This window comes from Serinus canaria, chromosome 19 (genome assembly GCF_022539315.1).
Source record: "Serinus canaria isolate serCan28SL12 chromosome 19, serCan2020, whole genome shotgun sequence".
NCBI lineage: Eukaryota > Metazoa > Chordata > Aves > Passeriformes > Fringillidae > Serinus > Serinus canaria.
The window spans coordinates 3,899,962-3,920,200 of NC_066332.1; the positions used below are offsets into that span (position 1 = coordinate 3,899,962).

General features: G+C 46.8%; 1 protein-coding gene across 4 annotated transcripts in view; it reads left to right on the forward strand.

Annotated features, from left to right (window-relative positions):
* The window catches only part of SSH2 (slingshot protein phosphatase 2), a 90,152-nt gene that overhangs the window by 35,942 nt on the left and 33,971 nt on the right, over positions 1–20,239 (forward strand). The window contains exon 1 of one of the 4 annotated variants that reach the window (XM_030232139.2): positions 3,200–3,398. The exons of 2 other annotated variants lie outside the window; for them this stretch is intronic. In XM_030232139.2, coding sequence (XP_030087999.1) covers positions 3,343–3,398 — 56 coding nt within the window. In that variant the 5' untranslated portion in view covers positions 3,200–3,342. Of the gene's footprint in view, positions 1–3,199; positions 3,399–20,239 lie in introns of those variants that run through there. One more of the 4 variants, XM_030232140.2, reaches the window with a different exon arrangement.

Genomic DNA, 20,239 nt, shown 5'->3' on the forward strand with positions numbered 1-20,239 from the left:
TGCAAGTGTCAAATCTGAGCATGCCAGTGCCATTCTGACCTGTGCACCAGGGCCTGGGCTGGACTAGGAGAAGCCCATTAGCAAGTGCTAGTCCTGTGTAGGACACAGGATTACTCTGTTACACCAGAGTGAAATCAAAAACTGCTGAAGGTACTGTGCAAGCTGCTGTGGTAGTGGAGTTTTGCAATGCAGACACCAGGGAAAATGATGACTGTATGAATAAACAATATGTTGTCAGCCTCGTCTGCCAGACTGAACAGTACAAGTCAATATGAGAGTTTGTGCATGCATGTTCTCCTTCCAGCCCCTGAAACTTCTTTCCAGAGGCAGCTCTGGTAGCATTCCCTCTGCTCCCCCCTCCTGAAGTGCTTGCTCAGACATCTTTCACACTGTTTGTTTTTTTTTTTCCATTGTGCTTCCATAACTGGTTCTAGCTGCTGCCTTAGTGTAGCAAAGAATTGGGGATGGGTGTTTTTACAGTGTGTCTCACGTGCTGTATATAACTCCAGTTTATTAATTTGTGTGGTGTTCAAAGGTTAAATGGGATCCTGCTGCCCCACAGGCTTGTGGTGTCACAGTGCCTTGCGGGGTTTGCTGCCTGCCCCGCTGGTCCTGGGGCCTCCTGGGGAGTGGGAAATGCTGAGCAGAACTCAGACAAGCAGTGCCCTTTGCCCTGCAGCAAAGTGTCATTTGGTGCACTGGGCTGGGCAGCACTTGAGACCCCAGACAGGCGTATTTACCTCTTGTCATGCAGTGATTAATGGCTCTGCTCACATGCTCTGTTGCAGCACGGCGGTGATTTACACTGCTACCTGTCATCACTGCAATTTTGTGCACTTTAAATTCTTTGTGTATTTGTCCCAGCAGAGTGCACCTGCTTCCAGCCAGGAGCAGTTTCTTGGCTGTCTTGTGACTTGCTGCCTAAACTCCATCTCGTGCATCTCTTTCTTTCTGTCTGCTCCTTGCTCCTGCATGCTGAGATCAGTTTACTGGGTCTAAACTTTTACTCGTGTCTAAACATAGGAGCAGCTTGGACAAAGAAATAGAGTTGTTCCTTAAGTCTGATGTTAAAGGCAAAATATGAAAATAACACAGCATTTATTGATGTTGTCTAGTTGACAACGTGGTGATGGGTCAAAGATTTGATTTGATCTTGGACGTCTTTTCCAACTTTAATGATTCTCTGAGTCTCCACAAATGGACAGTGGGAACTGAAATGCTAATCTCACTAACATGTACCTGAAAGCAGTGCCAGTTTCAGGCTGGGGTTTTAATCTTTATGGCAACAAACCCAAGTTCAAATAGTTTTCAAATAGTTTTTATTAGTGCAGATTTCAAGATACGAACTTATTTGAGGATTTCCTATTTCTGTTCTCTAAAGGTTCAAAAAGAAAACAAATGGATTATTTCTGTCATCACTTGGTTCCCTGGCATATGGAGATGCAGTGCATGATTGTATTAATCCAGATCTAATTCATTTACAAATCTATTATCCATATGTTATGAGTAGCTGCTTGTAGTTAATCACTGCACTATTTTTCAGCAGGTTTTAAGGGCTTGCCTTGTAATGGCAGTTAAGTGTAAGAAATCTGACGTGTCTGGACAGTATCTAAGTACATTTAGTCTTCCACAATGCTTGAATAAAGCCCTAAAGTTATTAATTAGAATAGAACAGAAGTTCTGGACTTGTTTTTCAGTCTGTGAATGTGTGGTATGTGTTACTACTGAATATGAGGTTCTTGCCAGTCTCTTGACCTCTGGAAGGATTGAGTTACCCTCCATTTCTTAGTCCTGATTTTTCCATTGCTTCTTGCAACTGACTTCATTTCTGCCTAACAAAATGACTTTTTTTGGCATTGCAGCAAGCTGGCACTGCATTTTCTTTACAGCTGTGAGGCACCATTACCAGAGCTGCACTCTTGGCTATATAGGATGACATTGCTTAAATTATTGCAACCAAACCATACCCTAACAAAACTTGCAGAATCACAAATTCCACTGTTTTGCCCTTTTCTCTGCCCATCCCTGAAGTGGAGATGGTCAAGACCTTTCAGACAAGGTTCTTCTTGTTCATGTCAAGTCTCCAATAAAGACCTGAAGCAGCTGCCCATCACACTGTGTTGGTTTTTTTCAACCTCTCTCTGGTTCTCTGAAACTTTTAGTTAATAATTGGAAATAAAGCTGATTAAGCTTTTGGCTTCCAGCTCTGCTTCCAGATCACAGGGGCTTCCAGATCACAGCTCTGCAGTTGATGCCTTGGTATTTTTTGCTCTTGAGTAGATGTCATTAACAAGTAGTTGTGTTTAAACTCACATCTTCTTCTGCCAGCTCACTTGTGCCTCCTTGCTGGGCATGTGCCACCTAGAGCAGATGACTTAAGACTGGTATATCGTGTTCCTCTGTGCCGGGATGTCATGCATTCCTATGGAAACACAAAACTGAGCTTGCTTCCAATCCAAGGCTCCTTGGTTGTTCGCCCGCTCTGCTCGCTGGGTGTAAGGGCTGGAGAATGCCGCTCCGGGATGGGCAGTGCAGGGTGGGATCGAGCTGCCCCCGGCTCTCCCCAGTGGAAAACCGTATTGAGTTTCCCTCGCACTGTAATTCCCAGCAGCCAAACGACAAGACTTTGGTTTAAATAACGTCCTTTCTTCCTTTTCTCGAGGGGCGATGGAGCTAAAGATTAAACAGCACTGAAAGGCAGCTGCTTCTCTTCTCCTTTGGCAGAAAGCAAGTTGTCGCGTCTCTGCATATGAAAGTTACTGCCAAGAACTCTTCCCCCCATCTCCTGCAGGAGAGAAATTAAGGTCGTTTCCTAAGCAGCCGAGTTGTCGCTGCCTGCCTTTTGCAAAACATCGTTTGATGTGCTGCATCAAACCAGGTTGCAGGGCGTGCAGCATCGCTGGCTAGATCTGAGGGAGAAAAAAGGAGGGGCAAAAAGGGGAGGTTAAAAGGGAAGGGAACGGAAAAGCTGGGCGCACCCGCGCGCGGTGCTGTGTCCCGTCCCTCGCTGCTGCCCGCCGGGGGAAGCGGCAGCTGAACCCCGGTCCGTGAGCGGGGCGAACGTCCGCCTGTCCGTGCTCCATGTGCCCGGTCCCGCGTGTCCCTGCTCCATGTGTCCCGGTCCCGTGTGTCCCTGCTCCATGTGTCCCTGATCCGTCCCGGTCCCGCGTGTCCCCTCCCTTTCCCCGCGCCGCCACGTGCGGGTGTGGGCGGGGCCGGGGGTGGAGCCTATCCTGGTCCCGCCCTCGGGCCGCGCCTGCGCGGCGGGGGCGGCGCGGCCGGCGCGGGGCAGAGCGGCGGTGCCGATGCCGCGGGGCAGGGCGGCCGCCGCGGCGGGGAGCGATGATCCCCTACTTCTCCGACAACGCCGTCATCTCCCAGGGCGCCATCGCCCAGCTGTGAGTACCGGTACACACCGCCGAGACTCCCCGTCCCGGTGCCGCTCCGATTGCCCCGGCTCCCGGCGGCTCCCCCTGCTCGGGCGTGCGCTGCGCTCACTCCGCTGTCCCCCCTCTTTTCTTGCTCCCCCCCCGCCCCTTTCCCCGTAGTTCGCTCCGCCGCCGGTTGCCTCCGGGCAAACTTTCCCCTGGCGGGCACCGCAATGTGCAAGTGCTGATAAGCCCCAGCAGCGCCCGGCAGCTGCTGCTGCCTCGCCGCTCACTTCTCTGATGATTCTTTTTTTTCACTACGAGCACTCCGAGTCCCATCCGAGCGCTTCTCTCGGTGTAACACGGGAGCTGCCCGGGCAGCTCAGGGCTGCGCTTCCTCCCGCCGGAGCCGTCCGGGACCCCCGGCAAGCTGGGCGCTGAGAGCGGGCTGCACATCCCCGGCCCGCATACATTGGCCGTGTTCTGGGCTCAGAGCAGAGATCACCCCCTTTATCTGATCTCGGGTTATCGCAGAGCGGCAGGGGGGGGGCTGCGGGGCTGGGATGTCCCAGGTCGCAGCCACAGGAGCAGGTCTGAGACCTTACACTCAGCACCTGCGGGTCACAAGGCAGAGACGTGCGCTGCTGCCAGTTGTTAGGCACTGTCAGTGTTGGGCAGCTCTGAAGTGCAGAGTGTCTCCGTGTCCCAAACTAAGCCGCATGGAAAATCAGTCTCTCCGGCTTCACCCACCCCGCCTTTGATATGCAGATACGAATAATCATTTAATTTATAAACAATTAACAGCCACTGCCTGAGTCGTGGGGTTTGGCTGGAAGGATTAAGGAGGGAAGTGGCAGCTATGGGGTGGTAGATAAGGCGTTCAAAGAGATAGTCGCTGTGGTCTAGCCATGCTTGAGACTTCTTTAAAGAAGCCAACAGATTGTTTTATCTCTTGAAAGCATCATGAAAGGCTTACAGATAAAGTGCTGGGTCCCACCTGGAACCGTGTTCTTGTCGCGAGAAGCTCCTGCTAGAACTGCAGCTGGAAGTCTTTAGTAGATATCTCTGCTTATGCTTCATATGGAGATGAGTCCCCGGACTCTGTGCCTTCTTTTGTGAGTGCTAGCAATCACTGCTGCAGTTGGTAATCAGTTCAGCTAAGTCTCTGTGAGCCTCTCATACTCAACCCAAAATGTTTGTAATTAGTAATTTTTTCCGTTCGCAGTGTTGCCTGTAAACAATCAGGGCTTTCCCTGCGGTTGCTGATAATGTAGGTTTAACAGAGATGTACCTAAACTCTTCTTCCAAAGCAATGATGCAAACTGGATATGCCCTGGGCTTTGGGAAGTTGCAGTAATTCTGGAATTGTGGTGAAAACCTAACATACTGTGGGCTGAAACATTTCCTTGGAGCTCGGGATGATTTCCCGAGCTAGAGTAGGTAGCCAGGTAACAATTTAAGTGCTTTTAAGGTGTTTGTTTTGTCCCCTGCTCAAACACTTAACCCACGGATGGAGACTGTGCAGAAAGGGATCAAAAAAAGGGGAAACAATGCTCGTCTCTGCTCCCTCCGTCACATGTCACACGGATCCCTGCAGCAAAGTGCCTCGTGGTGGTTTAAATGGCCACTTGGTTGGAAGGACCACCCTTTCCTTTTCTGGGGAGAGAGATAACGGAGTTATCAGAGTGGAGCTTACGCTGTCCTTCGCCTCCTGTGAGGGAAGATTAATAAGCATGAGAATGACAGAGCTTTTGGCCCACGCAGAAGTGTTCTCAGAGGACTGAGTGCTGGATTAATATTTTGCTAGTGTTCTCAATCAGGATGGTGCTGTGGCTCTCGGGCTGGCCTAGTAAAGGCTAGCATTTAAAGTTTGTGCTCCTAATTACAATTTCACAAAGGCTAATTAATATTGGATGTCCTTATTTCATCATGGACAAGACCTAAAAATCCAGATTTAGTTGTTTGCTACGCTAAAAATGTGTTCTCTGTGGAGTGGGAAGGGCAGGGGTGACCCAAACATTATCAGAAACTTCTGTTTCAGTGTATTCTTTAGTAGATGTATTTGGCTGATCAGCTCTGACTTTCAGAGATCAGCAGAAATTACTTTTGTGTTGACGCTTTTAGTCAGTAATGTAGTCAGCTGGTCTGGGTCTAATTCATTTCAGGTTCACAAGGATTCAAATAGTGTCCGGGAGACTTGTGTTTATCAAAATGCTCAGAATTTATAGTTGTAACTTGTTCCAGAAAGTCTTGCTACTCTCACTGAACCTAGGGGGAATTCTGCTGATTTACTAGTTTATTTGTGTGTAGGATTCAAAATTTACTTTGGTCTATTAAAACTCTAAGGCAGCTGATAGGAAAGATAGAAAGAAAAAAGCAAAGCTTCAGAGAGTCTGCAAATATCAAAGAGTTTTTAACAAGAAACCTGGAGGAATTGCCATGGTTCTTCCCTGCAGTCGCTTCCTTTGCCTCTGGCCAAGTTTGAGTTATTCAGTTCATTGCTGGTGTCCCTGAAGTGGCTTTTCCAAGTTTCTCTGATAATGCCAGATTCCTCTGTCACCCACTTTTCCTCTCTATCTCAGTGACAAAGCAGGATGACCCAGCCATCAGAGCACTCACTTGGGGTTTGAGAAAATCCAGCTCCTGCTTTCACTGTGCCACATCCTTCCTGTGAAAGTCTTACCAGGCTGTGTTCAGTGGGGCAGGAGGGTGCAGAGGGATGCTCAGCCTTTGTTCAGAACCTGAGGATTGACCACTTCCCTTTGGTGCCTGCATCTCTCTGGCATTTTGAAGCCTTTTTTGTTGCGTTTAAAAGCTTTTGACTCTGCCTTGGCTTCCTTTCTGCCAGGCAGCAGTGGGAGCCCTCCCTGGGCATAGTTGAGCACATGTTGAAGCACCCCTGCCCTGTTTACTCCTTCATCCTCCAAAACTCGGGAGCCAGATGGATCTAAAAGCACAGTTAGGCTCACTGCTTTCCATGGTTCTTGTGCTTGCCTCATACCTGTCTATTTTCTATTATAAGATGTTAACTCAGTTTTATATGTATTTTAAACTTTGAGGGGGGAAAAAAGAAGGAGCAGGAGTAGACACTTTCTTCACAGCATTGTGAGTTTATGGTGGAGCTCTTAGGGGGAAAAAAATACACCCAAGAAGTTAAACAGAATTATTTTCAGTGATAAATAGATAGAAAATGTCCTTTCAGACCTGCCTTAGCAGCCTGTTGCTCTCTCCTGTAATCGGATTTCTTCTAAGTGATAGCCCTTGTGTGCAGAGTGTGAAGAAACAACACTTCACAGTGTAAGAGGAAGTTCAGAGGCTGTGCAGGTAATTACAAACTGTACAATAAGTGACAGCACTGGGTAATTCAGGCTCAATGTGTTGCCACCTCTGTGTTATAACCTGCTTGGCCCTTTGTCCTCCCCCACCCCTTTCATTTTCCTCTGCCACACGGCCATGGCCTTTATGGTGGGAAATTTCATGATCACCTAATCTTGAATTGTGCCAAGTCAGGAACTTGGATAGGTGTGTGGCTGCCCTTGCCATTCTTTGGAGAGCTGCTTATTTATTTATTTCTTGTATGGGAAGCCTTACAACCTTTTTATCTCTTACAATGTTATTGCTGCCAAAACCCTTGACCGTTCAGCAATTAGACCCAATCCTCCGAGCAGCATGTTATTGGAAATCTTTAATTGCTTCTGTGCCATTGTAAAGCACTGTAGCTTTGTGAGTATTTTGCCATTGTGCTGAGAGTCAATGATATTTAAGAGCCAGGGAGGAGATGCTTGGAAACTGCTGCAAAAAGCCTGGAAGATTAGCAGAGTCATTCCAGTTAGCACTGTCAGCTCTGACTGAAGTTGCCTTATGAGCTGAGGGTTGCTCTGGTTGGAAGTGCTTGAAATACAGAAAGTGGTTGATGAGCCCTTCATGTCTTGTAGAGCCTGGTAGGATCAGGGCAGACTGCAGCAGTTGTTTTCTCCATTCAAGTGTGCATTGTGTGCTCTGGGTTTGTAGGGCTGCGGAAGACAGCCTCATGCTCCATCAGGGATGTGATGGGAATGTGCAGGCAGGGGAACCTGACCCCTTACCCTTCCTGCCCACCCCTCCACACAGCTGAGCTCACCCTGCACAGTGGATGGGCTTCCTGTTGACAGAGCAGAGTCATTGGGACTTCTCATCTTTTTTATTTCTTTGCTGCATGTGATGAAACAAATGCAATGCTTAAGAGGCCTCTTACTACCCACTGATTACTGAAAACTGTTCAAATAGGTTGTGGTATTTGCATAAAAGTGGTATGGTCTGTGCAGAGTTGATCATTAACCAAGCCAGGGCTGTATTGTTCATAACTACTTTTCCTGTTTGGCTTTTCCTTTTATTCCCCTGGAAGCTGTGGATATTTGCCTCACTGATCCTTCCTGGTAAGGGCTGGAAGAGAGACAGAGATGGTTATCAGACATCAAATCAAAACCTGAGCCACAAACCAGTGTTTCAAGGACAACGCCCCCACGCCAGCACTCTTTTTGAGCAATATGTTTTAGTTAGGAAGCCCACGCTGCTGGGCTGCCAAATGAATGTTTTAAAAGGATTTAAATGGTAGAGTTGACTCTGAGATTGTGTTGTCTTGAAACATCTGCAGATGTTCCTGTCTCTGGAAATGCTTGGGATTTTTCTAAAGACCACAAAGCAGAAGGACCCCAGTGAGATTATCAGCAGAAAAAGACCTTTTGGGGCCAGTTAATAGCTGGCTGGGATTTTTTTTCAGGATTCTATGTCCTTGTACCTTTATCACAGAGCCCCTGGTTAAAATATTGCTTCATTGTTTTTAAAACAACTTCAAGCTAACTTTCTTGACAGTTGCTTCTGACTAGTGTTTGTGGGGTCAGAGAATATTTAAAATTCTGCATCCCATTCTGCAGTAGACTCTGAAGAGCTGCTGTCTCCCCTGTATTGGTCTGACAAAGAGCATTTAAATTATCAGCCTATAAGGGCTTAAAACCAGTTCAGAAAAGTTTTTCTCCAGTGTAACATATGTAATGTGTACAGAGCAAATCTGCAACTTGAGTTTCCAGCCATGGTGTTTCGTAGCAGCTGGTTGAAGACTGAAATTTTCACAAACACATGGAACAAAACTCAGTCCTGTCCTTAGCAGTAAACACTTGTGCTTTTGCTGAAGTACTCCAAAGCCACCCCTTTGCTTTCCATGTGCAGCTTGGCCAGAGCTTGAATCCAGCAGCTTGAGAAGGAGCTGCAGACTGGCAAGAGCTGTTCTGCAGCCACCTAATGCTGGGCTGTGTGGGATTAACCAAGTGTTTTGTGACAGACAGCAGCTTTCTGGTTCAAGGACATCAGCCTGTGGATGAGGGAGGCTGGGGAGAAGAAAAGCCTGTAAAGGTGAACTTAAAAGACAAGTCCCAGAGTTGCTGAAGGCTGGGAGAGGCATTGGAATCCAACCTGGAAGATCTCAGTGTAGGATTGGAATTTTTTGGCGTTGGCAACTTGATAAATTTGGGCACTTCTATTATATTGAGGTGACAGGCTCCTTGTTCAGTGCATATTCCTGTTTATCCAGTACTTATCTGCTCCTCACCAACATCGGGTTCAGCTCTTTGGGCTCTTTGATTTACTTGCAATAAGCCATTTAAGCAGAATGCTTTTCCTCAAAACACCTTTGTTACAAGTAGGCTAAATCCAGACTGCTGAACCAGAAATGATTTAGTCCTTTCTTTTAAACAAATGATCTTTGTCACTTATTAGCGAACTCTTTCATTTGTTCACACACTTCTCACAATGGCTTAATGAGCTCCATGCTGTCCCAGCAGGCAGGGCTGGCTCCTGCCTGGGATCTCCTCTGGATTGCCACAGGTTGGGCTCTGGTTGCACTGTTAGACTTCCAGCTTTTCCCTGGAGGAGCACAGATCTGTGACATTGCTGCTGCAGTGTGGCTTTAGTGGAGGCGCCCAGGTGGATCAGAGTAAGTTCATGCCAAGGTTCAGAGCTGTCTGGAGGTGCTCAGGGTGGATTGGGACCCCTGTTGAGTTGAGCTTGGAATTGTCTGTACTGTGGTGTTATTGTGTACACTCTGCTGGATTTCCTCACTCTCTGTGATTTGTTTGCCAGCATGAAGAGAATAAATTTTCTCCTCTGAGCCTCTTGTTGCCCTGCAGCTTCTTTTTGTACATAATCCCAACTGGATGCTTTGGAGAGGGCTGTTACCTGTGGCTTGGCTCAAGCGCCTGTAGCTGACAGACAGGCACGGGCAGCTCTGTTTTGGGTGTATTGCTGGTGTTTTGTGAGACTCCAAATGGCAGGTGGGACTGGAGTAGGGTCATTTTGATTAGCAAATGATAAATTTACCTTGGTCAGGTTACAAAGTAAGGGGGAATCCCATTTGCACAAAGATGTAGAAAGCTATCATTAGTCTTACTTGGGTCCTCCTGTTATTTTCCTGCTTGCTTTCTGCAACTCGATACTGAATTAAAATGAACCCAAATTGTGGGAGGAGTTTTACTGGGTTTTTTTGTTTGTTTAGTTTGTTTGGGTTTTTAAAGGCCTCATTGCATGGTGGTGTGTGAAGAGCTTGTCACTGACTTTGTTGTTGTTATTGTTAGGGTTGGTTTGTTGTTTTTTCCCCTTTATTTGCTTTGTAAAAGAGATGGAGAAATCAAAAAACAAATGCAAAGTGGAGCAGCAGCATTCCTCTGTGGCGCAAAGACCGAAAGACAGTTAGTCTAAATAAAAACAAACAGTTTGTCAGCACCATTTCTGGCTCTCCTGTTGGTTTGCCATGATCAGAAAATTGCAAGAAAGCAAAAGAGGAATATCCATGTGCCTTGATAGCAAGTGGGGGTGCCACAAATATCCACCCCAGAGGTGGGTGATGCTGTGTCCAGTGTGTGTGAACAGGACTGGTATGTGGGGGTGTCTGAGCCAGCCCAGGAGCTGCATTTTGGGAAGTGGGGTCAGGAGATGGACCAGGACATCACCCAGATTCCCAGCACAGTCCCCAGCAAAACCTTGACACTGCTGTAATCTTCCTGACTCTTTTGTCCTTAGTTCCTTCAAGTACATAATGAAATGTTCTATGAGAGGCTCTCTAGCTTGAAATTAAGCAAATATCTATTCTGGAGCCTTTTAAAAAGCTGTTTAAGAGCCTTTTCCTAAAGTACACTGTGTTCTTGTTAGAGACTTTGCTGGTTCTGTGGTACATAGCAGTGTTTAGTATTCTGATGGTCTTTCTACTTTAATGTGTGGTTTTTAAAGGGGTTTCTATGCTTTTAGGAAATACGAAGACCTGAGTTAACCACAGAAAATTGGCTGCCAAACTGCTTAAAGTGCTAATTCTGCTGAAATTTAGCACCTGACTTTTGCAGGGATAAACACATCTGGAATCTCTACTCTTCTGAGTTCAAACTCCTGTAAAATAAAACTTTTATTTAATGTGTTTCCAGTCTGAGTCTTAGTCAGCAAAACTATGCAGGGTTTTTATGTTGAGTTAAAAACTCCTTTATATGCATTTTGAAGTAAAGCATTGACATCCCCCTGAAAGTTGCATGAAGGTGCTAAAAGAATTGGTTAATTTGCAGCTGTGCTGAGAAATCACAAATGCAAAACTGCACAGTGATGCTTCAGAAGGAAGCACTTTACTGTTTTTCCTTTAATTTACTTTTTTTGTGAGCAGATACCATGAAAAGTGGATGGTTCACACTACTGCTTCCCTGCTTGTATTTTAAGTAGCTGTATAAAACCTCTTCAATTCTTATGAATGTTTTGAAGAAGTTTTCTTGTCTCCTGTTTAGAATCTCCCAGTTCCTTTTGCCTCTTAGGGTACCCTTCGTTTCAGCTTTTTTTTTTTTTTAAGTTGGGAGATGCTGTGCTGGTGTTAGACATCCCACAGTCTGTCAGCTTCTGTTTAAAGTGGTGTATGGTGAGTGATTAATGGAAATTATTTCGGGAATAAAGGACTCCTGGTAAGCTGATCCCTATTCAGAGCACCAAAAGAAAAAGCAGAGTCACAGGGGATGTTGTCTCCAGGAAGAACTTGTAACATCCGCGGGGGGAAGAGTTGGATTGGAAAGTGATGCTGAGTTTGCATTTTGAAATGGATCATAATTATATCTCATGGTCTGATTTGGAGAGCTTTTCCTGATGGCTCTGGAGGCTGATTGTCACTTACACCAGCAGGATGTTGGAGTGGTTTTTTTGTGGCTGCTGTCAGGGTAGGTGTGCTGGGAGTGTTGCTCTGAGCTCCTGGGGACAAGCAGCCTTGTCTCTCCAGGCTGTTACCCCATTCCCTCAGTGCTGGGTCACTGAACCCAAAGTAAAGCTGTGTTCTTCTTTGGTTTGCAGCTTTAAATTGAATCTGAAGTTTGTATTGACCTTGCTTTGTGCAAGGAACTGTCCTAAGTGTTGCCCTGGTTTGAAGGCACAGAATCCATTAAACTATTCCAACTATAAAATGTTCCTGATCCTTTGTTTTTGATGATTCTTTACTTCCAGCTGATTAAAATTTCAAGTTATTGGTTGTAGCCACATGTAAATTTGTACTCCCTTAGTTGTAGCCTCCCTGTTCCCTAAAATAAAGTCCCTGGTGTTATTTGCAAGGAGGAGCAGATCAATGGCCCAATTACTGGCTGTATCATCACAAGAGGTAAAGCTCCCTGTGACTTCCAGTTTCAAATCAAAACCTATTGAAAGAAACCTGGCACGTGGCAGTTCTCTGTGAAACAGCCCACAAACCATCTCACATCACTGGCTACTGCTGACTGTCCTTTTTGCTAATCTAAAGGGACAGTCGTTCCTAAACCGATTTTACTGCTCCTGCTGGAAACTGTCATTCAGGGATCAAATACCATTGCATGGGGAGGATGCAGTAAGAATGAGAGAAAATTGAAAGTGCTGAGTGCTGCAGAAGTTAAAATACTGAACAAATAACTTCCTTCTATATTTTTATGAGTCAAATCCAACAGCCTCTTGATGATTTTTGATGCTTTTGGTAAACAAGCATCTGCTTCTTCTTAGCAAGAGGAAAAGGCTTATTATTCAGCATTGATTTCTTTGTGTTGAGACAGAGTGGTCCTTGTTTTGGTGCTCTATTTACAGGGGTCTGTTAATGTATTTACTGAGGGCAGCCAACAAGGCTGTGATCAGAGCCAGGCAGCTTCCCCAGTGTAATTCCTCCATGCAGTGCCCTGGTTGGGGTGGTTGGAGAGTCAAGTCCTGGCACAGTTCTGCTTCTCAAGGCAGCAGGAGCTCTGCTCCCTGGATGACCACAGCCATGCTCGGGGCTGGCCACAACCACTGAGACCAGAAGAACACAGAGCAGCATCCTCCTTGGCCAGTCACATCCTGGGGCTGTGCCTGGGGGAGCTGTGCCTGCTGGGGAGGGAGAGGGGACACAGGGTGCCCTGCCTTGAACGGGTGCTGGGGACTTGTCACCTCTGGTCACACCCATCTCAGAGAGGCAGCCAGCGCTGGCCTTGCTTCAGGCAAGTCAGTGATCTCCTTCCATCTGTAAAGTGCTGGACATTCTTTGTCTAAATATAGGGGACCCTGGACTTGGCTATGGCTGGGAGGGACAGTAAGTTGACCTCGGTGTGTTTCTGTCACTTGTGTTACAGTCGTATTTAAAGCAGACGAGTCCTTCATGTGGGACACTGCCAGTCAGGCCAAACATGGTCAGGTCTGTGACAGTGACATGCAGGGAGATTGGCATAAAAATTTATTATAAAATATCTCATCTTAAATGCATTTAATCGTAGTGGGGAGAGACCAGGTTGTTAATTAAGTGCTGGAGGGTCTGTCAGCTGTCATTTAAGGTTTAAAAAGAAACGTGCTGTGTATGAAGGCAATGCTTTCAAACTGTGGTGGCAGAGGAGATTACTGTGTGGTTTAAAGATAATCAACATGGACTGTGTTAATTAGGAGAGAAAAAAGATAAGTATGTGTCAATCAGAGGGGTGTTCTACCTGAGGATTAACTAATCAAAAAGCTGGTGGTTATTTTTCTCTGTTCCTTGATGCAATAGATTATCCTTAGGAAGTTTTCTCATGTTGATTTAAGTGTTTCTAAGAACATATTTGTGAAAGCATTTTGTTGGTGCCATAGCAGCTGGCTCACTTTGGGCAGGCTGAGCTGGTAGGAGCATGGCATGTGGTGGTAAAACACTGTAGAGTGTTCTCCTGGGTATTGCTGTCCTGCTCCATGAACCCAGTGGTATGCATTAAAAATGCCCAAGGATGTTTAAACAGTATATGGCACAAGAAGAATGTCATGTAGAGCTTTCATCTGGGAATGTCTTGACTTGGAAAACTGGAAGCCTTTGGGGACTATCACGTAAAACAAATTCCTTTCATGGTCTCTCTTTCTGGTCTGGGTCTCTTGCTTTAAAAAGTGCAAAGAATCAAATTTCTTCTGTAAACACCAAGTGCCCAGATTTCTTAATCAGCATCCTAATTGTGTTAGCCACCCCCTTCCTAGTCCGTGAACTGCCGTGCTCGTGCTTGGACTGCAGGAAGAACGATTTTGTGCATATCTTCAGTCTAAAATTCCAGAGACATCAGGGCTTTGTTTGCACAACTTGTTTTGCTGTTGCTTTTTGGAATCTTTTTCTTTCTCTCTGGATGGATTCTCTGAAGCTGCCTCGGAGGCTGAACATGGGCCACCAACGCATGCCTTGCTGGGACTCCCTCTGTGCTGCATTGCCAGAGAGGCAGGCAGTAAAGCTTTTTGCTATTTGTGCTGCATGGAAAATGGGTCCTTTTCAATCTCTGATAATTTAAATCATCCCTGCTTAATTTCCTTCTTCACTGCCATGGTGATCCTACAACCTGTGCCTGGGTTCATATTCCTTGAAATAAATCATTACCTGGTGATGTGTCATCAGTGGGGTGTCCCCCCAGTCCTTGCTGCTTCTCGGCAGTGACAACAGCCACAGCTCAGCTCAGCACATCTCCCTCTCCCCAGCCTCAGCACCAGGACAGTCCCTCCCTCCTGAGGCTGCCGAGAGCTGGCAAAGGCAGTGGGGACAGGCTGGGCAGCAGGGTGGCACAGGGAGGGCTGGGTCAGGGTTACTGTAGGAGCACGCGCTCAGCAGCAGCCCAGTGAAACCCAATCTGGAGCTGCCAGCAGCAGGCTGGGCACAGGGCTGGGTGGTGAGGAGGCAGCTGATGTTCCTGCCAGGGCTCTGCCTGCCTTGCCTGGGCTTTAGGAGTTTGTTGAGCTGGTTCATCTGCAGGCCAAGAGTATGTGAGGGGAACAGGAAACCCGCATGGACTTTCACTTCCATCAGACACCATAAAATGCTGACCAGCTTAAAACAAAACCCAGTCTGCTTTCCTTCTACTGTAAGGAATAAATCCCAGCCCTGCCTGTGAGGGAGTACATAGGATGTGAGTGTGAAACTCAGCCCTGCAGAGCAAGGCTCGGGGCAGGGAGGCAGAGGAATGCTGCAGGTGGTTGGGGCTGTCTCGGCGCAGTGCAGCCCTGTCGCAGCTGCGTGGGCTGAAGTCTTGGACTGCAAACAGCAGCTGTTGTTGCTCCCTTCGCCAGCAGCAAGGCAGGAATAAGTTTCTCAGCCCAGAGCTGTTGTCTTCTGTGCAGTCTCCAAAGGATGCCACTGTTCTCTCCTGCATTCCCAAGCTGCCCAAGTTTGCAAAGGTATTTCTGAGCTCAGTTTGAATGATCTGGTGGCAGAGGAGCTCTCATGGCATGTCATGGTTGGTTCCAGCAGTGGGTGTGACTTGCAGATTTGTAACTCACTTGGGTGTTGAGTGGGTATCAAAGCTCCCCACAGCCTGGTGGGATGACCTGAGGCTGGTTTAAGCCTGTCTCTGAAACTGTGTCTGAGCGTGGTTGTTTCATGCACCTGAAGCAGTTATTCTTCACTTGCACACACAGCCATGGTCTTCAGGGTTCCCTTTGGTAAGTTGTACCCTCTTTGAATTCAGCAGAAATTCTCTCCTTGCTTGATGCAAGGTAAAGAAATTAGTCCTTTGGAATTCAGATTTGCACCCATCCATCCTCACCTTTGACTGTCTTCTGGCAAACTGAGTTTTTCCAGTTGTCTTAGTTTGGTTTCAGAAGTTGTCCATATTGGAGCCCAAAACAAGGGAAAAGGTGACCTGGTGCTAGTGAGAAGGGATCAGTAGGTAAGCTCATATGGATGAGTAACAGTTGGCATTGCAGATCTCTCTGTGATGATGCCTGTCTGTGTCATGGAAGCTGAGTTCTCTCTCCAAGGAGCCCCACCTTGGAGCAGAGGAAGTGCCTGCAGACACTTCCTTTTTAAAAAAAAGGCACAAATGCAGATGTTGCTAAAAATGCAGTTTGCGTCAAACCTCTGAGCCCAAGTGGGTTCCCACGCTCAGTTTGTTTTTCTCCTTGGGCTCTTTCTTAAGTTGCAAAAGTGCTGAGTGGTGAGAGATGGCCTTTGGTGGAGAACCACTTCCCTTTTCTCTCCCTGCCCTTGGTGGTGTCACCTCTGCTGACAGTGTCACTGACCCCTTTTTGGTAAGTCGTGGCCCTTGTTTTGCTCGGCACTGAGTTTGTTTCTGTTTTGGGTATCAGAGAAGCCTGTGCTTGTCTGTGTTTGCTGCCAGCTGACCCTGTGAATACAAATGTCAGTGCAGGGCAATCCTGAGTTATCCTTGCCTTTTCATTTTCCTTGTATGGTTTTGGTGGGTTTTCTTTATTAGTACCTGGTATTGTGCTTTACACAGCTCTGAGATCTGCCCTCTGTGTGAAGAGAATCAAGCACCTTAATCCTTGCCTAGGAGCAAAGGTTTAAACTGGAAGCCAAACAATGTTTCCCTCTATTTAATTCATTAATACTGTAGGCAGTTATTACTAGGTGCTTTAAAAAGTAAACAAGGGAAGTAGAGATGTTGTTTATTGAAAAACAAACTACAGTGAAGGTGAGGGAGGCACTTCCCTGGAGAGGGATGCTAGAGGAATGCAATGCTTTTATCTGGTGTTTGAGGGAGAAATGCCCAGGGCTGCCAGGCTGCACATAATCCAGCTGTGCACCCAGCTGCTGGCGCACCCTTGGCTGTGAGACTGATGCTTTATTAACCAGGACTTTTCTTGTGGGCAGGTGAAGGGTAGGAGGCTGGCAGTGAGAGCGGTCCCCAGAGCAGGTGTGATGCCAGGCTCCAGGCATGCCTCTGGAGAAGGGGAAACAGCCAGTTTGAGAAGGGGAGCAGGGAAAGGGAGGGAAGTGGCTTGAGGTGCTGAAAAAATCAGCAGGCTGCTGTGCCTGCCCTCCTGTTACTTCTCCCATGCCAGGCCCAGCAGGCTGCGGGGGAATTGCTGCTCTTGCAGTCCTGGCTGCTCCTGAGCTCGCTCACACGTCCCCAGCTGCCCTCTCTCCCTCCTTCCACACCTCAGGAATGAGCTAAGTATTGGTGCCTGCTGTGCCACTCCTGCCAGCCTTGGAATTTCCTTTTTGTTTGGTTTGAGTTTTGCAGCTGCTGGATTAAGGGAAGAGGATGGAGCTGAGCTGGCAGCTGAGGTGTGCAAGGCAGCATTGGCTGCTCATATGAAGACAAAATCTGAGGGGCTCTTGAGGGACTGCACAACTCTCTTGTCATGGGGGGCTACAGCTGGAGCCAGGCTTGGCATTGAAATCCCATTGTAGCTGCTTCACACTCTTTTCTGCAGGGCTCTGGTTAATAAATACCCCCTAAGAGAAATTGTATTTCTGTAAATCATACAGGTAGTGGACTTCCATTCAAATGTGAAGTACCTTGATACCTTTATTTCCCCTGTGACCACTTTTTAATCTCCCATTTCATCTAAGGATTATGGTGAGCAGGGTGGGAGGATGTGACCACATGCAGTGCCCCTGTGCTTTGGAGAGGAGGTGACAGCCCAAGGAGGTTTTGGCCTTTGCCACACTGACCTGTCCTGTGCATTGTGTGGGAGGATGTGCATGGAAGGGCTTCTCCTGCCGAGCCTGTCAGGGAATGGTGCCAACTTTCTGCCTGTGCTACTTGGCAAGTGCCCGACCAAGGGCTGGGCTGGACAGGACAGAGCCTGCTGTAAGGAGCTGCTCTGATGAGTGAGGAGAACAGACTTTGGAAAGTCATCCTCAGGCTCTCAATAACTTAATTAAGTGTTTATTAGGATTAAACATTGCCAGCAGCCGTTCAGGTGCCTCCTTGCCTTATTCCTAAAAAGGTTTTCTCTCCTTTCATGGTGAAGCAGTTTCAAGAGTAAAACAGGAAGGTTCCTTTTTGAGTATTTTCTACTGAGGACTAAGGGTTTCTCCTCTCACCTGGCTCCTGGCTGAGAGCTGGAAGGCATTGTCCAGGGGGTCATGACAATGCATCCAGTGATTTATCACATCTCTTTGGCACAGCCCCTAAACCAGTAACACTTCTCTTTTATGTCCTCAAACCAGTGTACTTGGTGTTTGGGCTTGCAGTTTATGACTGGAGCTGTGCAGTGTGACATCTGGGAAGGCATTTATTAATTTTCTGCCATCTTTTAAGTTCTGTGTGGATCTCATTTTGTAGTATAATGAGAATTTAGTTTGAACTGTGCAGTGATTTCCTTGTGCAGGAGGAGCTCAGCCCTGGGCAGCACATCAGGGAGCACAGAATCACTTGTTTCCAGCTGTTACTGCTGGTTAGAAACAGATGCTTCTGAGGGCAGTGTCTGTGCTTTTTGTGCAAAAGGCTTTAAATAGTTCTGATGTGCCTTGTACAATTTCTACAAAATCTTTTCTGCCTGGGAGAAAAATTGGTACAAGTAGTGATTTCTGTAGGAGTTGCTTAAGTCCTCTGCTTGCACTGGTTTTCTTCCCAGTGAGCAGAGAATTACAAATAGCACACCACTGGTGGCCTTGAGGCTGCTGCTTCACTGCAGAGGTGAACATGGAGCAGAAGGGGTTTTTCCCCCAGCTGTAGTGCCAAGGATTGTGAACTCTTTCATAGGTATGTCCTGAGTAAGTCTTCTGAAAAAGCCTGCTGTGCAGTGCAGACAACTGATGACAAGCCTGGGGTGCTGATAAAACCCAGCTCAGCTTTGTTACCTGTGCCAAGTTGGCTTCTTGTCTTCTGCTGTCCTGGACTCAACTTCTCCCCAACCATGTTGAGTGTCTTTTAACACCAGTCTGTTCCAGGAGAGTGTTTCAAAGAGCCCTGAAGCTCCTGTAGGCTCTGGCAAGCCAGGTTTTGTGAAGTATTTCAAAGCCCACATTATGCTTGGAAGCTATTGAGCTGTCAGCAGGGTGAAATCAGTAGTGGATGGCAGCACTTGTTTAGAGCCTTAATTGCCCTTTTCACAGATATCTTTTCTACCTTTTGTGGTTTTGAAGTGTCTCAGACTGGGGCCTGCTGTTAGTGTCCCACCCAAGGAATCCTTTTTCTTGGTATATTGGGGACAGAATCCAAAGCTGATCTTGCCCTGATGGTTTAGGTGAAGATCATGCCAGGGTCTGTCCAAACAGGATGGACCCAAATGGAGCAGCCATCTGAGTGTTGCACAGATGATGGCTATTTTTTTGGCCATGTAGTGCATCACAGGCACCAAAATCAGTATCTGCTGAATTTAGTATTAGAGCTACTTCCGACTTTCCTGTGAATTTGTTGCCTTTCCTCCAAGATTTTCTTTACTGCTTGAATCTCAAAGCAAGAGCTTTGTGTTGCGTGTGTATATTATGGGTTTCTTTTCTAGACACTGATGCATCTGGGCTTAGAATTCAGGGCAGGTGATGCCAGAGGTGCCAGAAGTGTGCCTTGGCTGCACAGGGAGTGTCCCCACAGCTGGATTTGGTACGAGGCTCTTGTCTCCATGGAGCTGCTGTTCTCCCAGCAGTGCTGATGGCCATCTCCTGCCCTGCTCCTGCCCTGCGGGAGGTGCTGCCCTCCCTGCCTGACCTCCTTGTTCCACAGGAATGATCTGCTTTGCCACATTCTTCAGCTGCTCCAGCCCTTTGTATGGGAAATTACTTTCCCTTTCCCTAGTCCTACCAAGTTACACTTGAAACCCGTGGTTAATGGTCCAAAACAAGGCTCCCCTGGCCTTAGGAGAGGAGGTGACCTCCTGGAAGGATGCACCTGATGGGAATCTCTTTAGTTCTGCTGCTCTTTCCTTTTCAGGCTGGTGGCTGAGAGCTGGTGATAAGGGAAAGTGATGGAACTGAGACGATTTTTAACCTCCTGGCCCTCTTAGCTACGTGCTACATTATCCACTAAAAATAGTTGCTAATTCCACGTTCTGGGGGAACCTCAGGCACAGGCTAAAGGATTGCTAATATTAGTGGTTGGCTTTCCTGATAAAATTAACAGTGTGAAAGCTGTCTGTGAGTGCTGAATTCTTTCTCCTCCTCTGCATCCTAACATCTTTTAACAGTTTTCTTTTGTGGTGAGATTATAATGGGAGGAGGAGAATTTATTTTTATCATTAATAATACTATTATTATATTTTAAGTGTCCTTAAGATAACTCGGTGTTTCTCTAGATCAGGCTGTAGGAAACTGTGTACCTTGAGAACTTGGAGAGGATTCATTTGTCAACCAAAGCTAGAAAGGCTCTGTCAAAATTTTAATGTGAGAATGGTCTAAGCAAATATGTTCAGTGTGTCAAATTAACTTAATATTTTTTGGTTTTAGCTTTAATATAAGTAGAGAACTTTCTGATCCCTTTTAATTTAGGGTGAGTGATTTTTATCCTTTTCAAAATTCTGTTTTTATTGAAACATCCAGAGCATGTTTGACATCTGGTTCAATTTTAGGAATAAAGTTCTGGGAGAAACTTTGTCACTCTGGAGGCTGAGGCTATGACAGCACGGTCTCAACACTGCGGTGTGCTGCAGCCTTGAGAGAAGTCTTTCTGACTCTGTGCATCTGCTTTTCTGGAGCTTGGAAAACTTCA